A 6,012-nucleotide genomic window follows, 5' to 3' on the forward strand; every position below is an offset into this window, starting at 1 on the left:
ATGAGAAGTAAGATGTGCGAAGTGAGAAGTGAAAGGTGAGAAGTTAGAAATAGGAAGGAGAAATGAGAAGTAAGAAAACGGTAGCGAGAAGTGAAATGTGAGATTTGGGAAGTAAAGAATGATATGCGAGTAGTGAGAAGTAAAAAGTAAGCAGTGGAAAGTGATTTTTGAAAAGTGAAAGTGAGAAGTGAGAAATGAGAAGTGAGAAGTAATATGTAAGATGTTAGATGTAAGAAGTGAGAAACAAGAAGGGAAAAGTGAGAAGGTAGAAATGGGAAATTAGAAGTGAGAAGTAAGAAGCGAGAAGTGAGAAGTAAGAAGTGGGAAGTGAAAAGTGAGTAGCGGGAAGTCAGAAGTGAGAGGCGAGAAGTGAATAGTGAGAAGTGAGAAATGAGATAAATATGTGAGATTTGAAAAATGAAAAATGAGAAACGAGAAGTGATAAGTGAGAGCCGAAAAATGAGAAGCTACAAATGAGCAGTGAGATTTAGAAGTGAGAAATTCGATACGAGAAATAAGATGTGAGAAGCGAGAAGTGAGAAACGAAAAGTGATAAGTGAGAGCTGAGAAGTGGGTTGGAAGCGACAAATTCGACGTGAGATTGAGAAGTGAGAAATTCAATACGAGAAGTAAGATATAAGATGTGAGAAGTGAGAAGCGAGAAGTGAGAAGTAAGAAGCCAGAATTGAATGGAAAGAACTGAGTTGTGAGGTATTTTTATTTATTTATTTATTTAATAATCTATATAGTAACATAAATAACCTTTAAAGGTTTTCAAAGTATATGATACCATAACTATAACTAATTGCAGAATGCCATTGTACTCTAACTACGGTTGAAAAATGATGTAATTCTATTTTTAAACGAATGAAAATGTCTTTCAAGCCTACAATTTGACGGTAACTCGTTCCACAATTTGACCGCGCGGTGACGAAATGAATCCTTCAAGTAATTTGTGTAGTATCTCGAAACAATCAGTGACAATGTTCTTGCTGAACGCGTATAAGTGAAAAAGTTTTCGAGATATTTAGGAGGGTTGCATAGTATTTTAAACGTTTGTGTGCATGTTCTAATTTTAAGATGGTTAGAAAAACTGCATCCAAGAAGTAGATTGGCGTAATTTGATATGTGGTCAAACTTTCTTAAATTGAATACATATCTTGTAATAGTGTTAAAAACTAGTGTCAGTTTTCTGAGGTTTCTTTGAGAAACAAGTCCAAATAGTACATCTCCGTAATCCAAAAGTGGAATAATTTGAGATCTAGCCATTTTTAGTCTAATATGTTGAGGGGTGTAATGTCTTAATATTACTAAGTTATGGAGAGCGTTGTATACTTTACCACACACAGCATTAACTTGAGCATTCCAATTCATATTGCAATCCATGATAATTCCAAGGTTTTTAACTGTTTCAGAATATTCAATAATGTTATCCCCAACTTTTACCATCGGGGCATCTCGCACACACATACGTTTTGTATGAAAAATAATAGATTGGGTTTTCTTGGTGTTTAGTGTTAGTCCAAAATTATTACACCATCTGACCACATTACTAATGTCGATGTTCATTTTCCTAACTATTTCCGGAAGATCACTATGTTTGCCCGAAATATACAACTGGCAATCATCAGCGTATAAATGGAACTTACAAAATGATAGTGCAAGGGGTAGATCATTTATGTACATCGAGAATAGCAGGGGACCTAGTATAGACCCTTGAGGTACACCACATGATACCGATATTTTCTTAGACCGTTTGTTGTTAAATTCAACGAATTGGTGCCTTTCTGTTAAGTAGGAAAACATTAGGTTTACTGAAGGTTGATCAAGTTTAAAGTTTTGAAAAAGCTTATCACAAAGTAAGTGATGGTTAATTGAGTCAAATGCCTTACTAAAGTCTAATAACACCATTAAAGTTGCCATCTTGTTATCAAGCGCCTCTCGAATATCATTTTCAATTCTAATCAAGGCTGTAACTGTACTGCAAGTTTTGCGATATCCTGATTGAAGTGTACATAGCAAATTATGTTGCGTTAAATATTCATTAAGCTGATTAGAGAGAATGGATTCAAATATTTTCGATAAAGCGCAAAGAATACTTATAGGTCGATAGTCTTTCTCTGATTTAGGATTGTCCGTTTTTTCTATTGGTATTACCTTTGCAGTTTTCCAATCACTAGGAAATTCGGAGCTAGTTATGCTAAAATTGAAAATATCGGTAATGTAGGGAAGAATAACAAGCAAAGACATTTTCAAGATTTTTAAAGGAAATTGATCATCTCCAACAACATCACATGAAGCATTAGCAAATTGACCTAGAACCTCGTCATTGGTTACACATTTAAATGAAAAACGAGATTGAGATACTGAGTCATTCAGTGAGTCGTTGAATGTATGTGGCACACAGTGTGAAGTGAAATAGCGATTTAGAGTTTCAGCACAGACATCTCCTCCACCTGCTTTTGAATGTGTTTGTTTAAGTCCAAGCTTTTTAATATTTTTCCAAAGTTGTTTTGAAGTAAGGTCAGCGTTAAGATTAAATGCAAAATATTCACGTTTCGCGCGTTTAATTTCGCGGTTTGCCAAATTCTCAATTTTTGAAGTTATTCCATTTTTAGCATCAGTTTTGTCACGCTTCCAACACTGGTAGGCACCGGAACGATTTTAAAAATTCGTTTGATGTGATTATTTATCCATGCATGGTTCGGGTCTTTTCAAGTTTCTTTTTCAATGGAGCATGCATATTGAGAGCTTGAGTAAATAGTTGATTGAAACAATCTAGCTTTTCGTTTACATTGATGCACTGGTAAATAGTATCAAAATTACCAGAAATAAATGATTCATTTTCAATACAATGATAATCTCGAGCCCAGTATTCTTCAGGAACTGCTTTTGGAAGCCTACATTCGAAATCAACGCAGATAAAGTCATGGTCACTTATTCCACCAATTGACGATTGATAAATGTTATTAATAAAGTTAGTACAATTTCCAATAATTAAGTCAATCGTAGATGAAGGGCAACCAGGTTTATGGCAGGTGGGAGAGGTTTCTAAAAGTTTGAATGACAATTCCTTCAATTGGTCATGTAGCTTACGAGTTTTCCGTGAGTTTTCAAGCATCATGTTAATGTTAAAATCACCCATAATCAAAATATTTGGTTCAGTAGCTGATATTTCAGAAATTAGATCGAAAACAATATCCAACTTTGAAACATTAATATCAGGTGGCTTGTAGACAACCCCACAGACTAAATTGACATGATTTAATTTTATAAATAAATAATCGATATCACTATCACAAACTGATTTTGAAATAATACTATACTTCAAATTCCGTTTCAAATAGATTGCAACGCCTCCCCCTCGAACTTTTTTCTCATTACGTCGGTCAGATCTGATAATATAGTATCCATTAATATGGACAGACGTGTTCGTGTGAGTTAATTTTAGCCACGATTCAACAACAGCAAAAACGTTTAACTCTGCATTTTCAAGTAAAGAACGATAATTATCTACATTATTAATCAAGCTTCTAGCATTATGGACACCAATTTTCAAAAAGTTTTTAGATTTTTTCTTAAGAATAGATTTTACCTGATCACAATTTAAAAAGTGAAAAGCTACATTTGAATCGTAAATTGTGTCTTCACTGTTAGGTATAGGCAATAACTTAGTAGAAGAAAGTACATTGGCATTTCCACTGATATCCACTTCCATTATGTCGTAATTATCGGAACGGTTTGCTTCTCGTTTTTTGGTTCGAATTCGCGTACCTCGACGCTTTCCGGCCAGTAAAACTTGTCGTTAACGAATGGAACAAGATTATCGGAAACAGACACTTTGAATGAAATAAAAGAAAGCTCACTAATGTCCTTATTTCGAGGAACTAATTTCACACATTTCAACGAGGATTCTCCGACATTAATAGTCTCCCGTAAATATTCTACAATGTCATCTTCGGTTTGTTCCACATCAAAGGGGGTTACGTAGAACGACTTAAGGTGATCTGCAGTTAGGTTCCGTGTGTCCCGACGATGATTTCGGTTTACTACCCGCAGACGGCAGTTTTCGGTGATCACACTGTTAGTCCCAGAAGAAGAAGCAGCAGGTACAGTTCGTCTATTTGTTGCAGTTGTAGCCAGAGTAGAATTAGCGCCAGCACTGGTGACGACAGAAGCAATGTTTCTAGTTGCGGTATTAGCAGAAGCTGTGGAAGTATATGGACGCTTAGCGGTTGATGTTGAGGAGGTGGTGGCGGTGGCAGTGGCAGTGGTGGTGGCATTGGTGGTAGCAGAGGTGGTGGCGGCAGTGGCGGTGGCGGCGGCGTTATTCGAGGCGGGGGCATTGGGCGTTGTGTTGGCGTTTATATCGACATCACCTGACATGATAGCGGCAGTTGAGTTCGTGATGTTGTTATTTGGGAAAGTAACTCGACGGGGTGCAGTATCATCAATTTCATCACCAGCGGCATCATCAATCAAATCGGCGATAGACTCAACATCTTCACCAGATAGTGTCATGTTGGCGACATTCGAACGAAGCGACAAGTCCAAGTTGAAGCGATCGATGCTGTTATAAAACTCGGAATGATCTAGCATCGCTGGTCCCACCGAAGAAAAGTTTTGAGGTCTGGACGAAATATTGGAATCTCGTCTAATTGAGGTTGATATTGAAAGCAGGTTACAAAGTGTTTTCAAATTTTCGCCAAACTGTCCAATCCTAAGGTCCATTGAATCGACTCGTAGCAATAAATCCCGCATCGTCTTCATTATCACAGATTCCCGATTCATGATGCTAGGGTTGAAATTGACCCTACAGTTGTCGCAGAACCACAGAAGACCAACATTGGCTGTCCAAGCTTTAAAGTTGGTAGTGTTCAGACCCACGCAGCCCGGATGGTAAACTCCTCCACACAACCCGCTGCACAGAACACTTCTATCAGATCGCCCAACATTCCTACCGCAGGCCTTGCATGCATCCATGATTTAAAAAATCGGTTTGATGGAAGAGATTCAAATTGGGATTGAATTTCTCTGCTGTAAAAATAATTGGAGTAATGACAAAGCGATGGTATAAGAATAAATACACTGTCTGGCCAAATGCAAGCTTGCAATGCATTCCCTTTATCCACACTGAAAGTTTCACTATATTACGTACCGTCGCTAAAGCCGGTATCAGACCAGAGTCCTGCACATCAATTACAATGTTTCGGTTTTGGGGACTACCGAACGCACCGAGACTCGGGACTCTATCCGACACAACAGCACCGCTTCACAGAAGCGTGCAATGCACAGAGCAAAACAAGATCAGGTGATAATGGTACTAGTCGACTGCGTTCACAAGTAACCAGCCAGACGTTATGTATGTAAACGTACACCACCGCGATGCCACTACAACAATTAAATCTACCTCGATACTTTTCGTTGATTCCAGTTTGGCTCCTCCAGGTGAACAAATTTTAAAATCACTTTAACAATAAAGTTTTGGCAGAAACTGATTGATCTTCAGTTATGTTCTGATTCACGAGCTGAGCTTCGTCGTTTCCCGATAATGAACTGGTTTAATCGATACTGTAACTCGCAGAAAATCGCTAAAATTTCGGACGTTATCTCGAAAGGCCTCTAATCAACAAGATTGTCAACAATCCAATCTGAAGTGAGATGTGGGAAGAGAGGAGAAATGAAAAGTAGTAAGATGTGAGAAGTGAAGGCAAGAAGGGTGAAATTAGAAGATAGAAGTGGGGAGTGTGAAGTGAGTAGTGAGAAGCGAGAAATGGTAAGTTAGAAGTGAGAAATGAGAAGTGGGAGGCGATAAGTAAATAGTGAGAAATGAGATAAAGATGTGATATGTGAAAAGTAAGAAGTGAGTAACGAGAAGTGATAAGTGAGCGCCGAGAAATGAGAAGCTATAAGAGAGAATTGAGAAGTGAGAAATTTGATACGAGAGGTGAGATGTAAGAAGGGCTACACTAATTGAAAGTTCGTTTGGCTACACTCGTCTTCGCCTCAGCT

At 37.9% G+C, this 6,012-nt stretch overlaps 1 protein-coding gene across 3 annotated transcripts; it reads right to left on the reverse strand.

Annotated features, from left to right (window-relative positions):
- Window positions 1–3,670: 3,670 nt before the first annotated feature.
- Window positions 3,671–5,479, reverse strand: LOC134224881 (uncharacterized). 3 transcript variants are annotated; one of them, XM_062704520.1, is made up of 3 exons: window positions 5,159–5,258; window positions 4,464–5,037; window positions 3,671–4,379 (listed from the first exon to the last, which is right to left on the reverse strand). In XM_062704520.1, the coding sequence occupies exons 2-3, from the start codon at window positions 4,981–4,983 to the stop codon at window positions 3,718–3,720; spliced, it is 1,182 nt and encodes a 393-aa protein (XP_062560504.1). In that variant the 5' UTR covers window positions 4,984–5,037; window positions 5,159–5,258; the 3' UTR covers window positions 3,671–3,717. The 3 variants fall into 3 exon arrangements, with proteins under 3 accessions (XP_062560504.1, XP_062560505.1, XP_062560503.1); XM_062704521.1 differs by lacking the exon at window positions 5,159–5,258 and adding an exon at window positions 5,411–5,479 and having other exon boundaries at window positions 3,671–4,968; XM_062704519.1 differs by having other exon boundaries at window positions 3,671–5,037.
- Between the last annotated feature and the right edge of the window lie 533 nt (window positions 5,480–6,012).

The sequence above is a fragment of the Armigeres subalbatus genome, chromosome 3 (assembly GCF_024139115.2).
Source record: "Armigeres subalbatus isolate Guangzhou_Male chromosome 3, GZ_Asu_2, whole genome shotgun sequence".
NCBI classification, from domain to species: Eukaryota; Metazoa; Arthropoda; class Insecta; order Diptera; family Culicidae; genus Armigeres; species Armigeres subalbatus.

What these genes read in the sequence shown, in the direction of transcription:
- LOC134224881 (XM_062704519.1), bottom strand. Translation starts at nt 4,983, where the DNA reads ATGGATGCATGCAAGGCCTGCGGTAGGAATGTTGGGCGATCTGATAGA.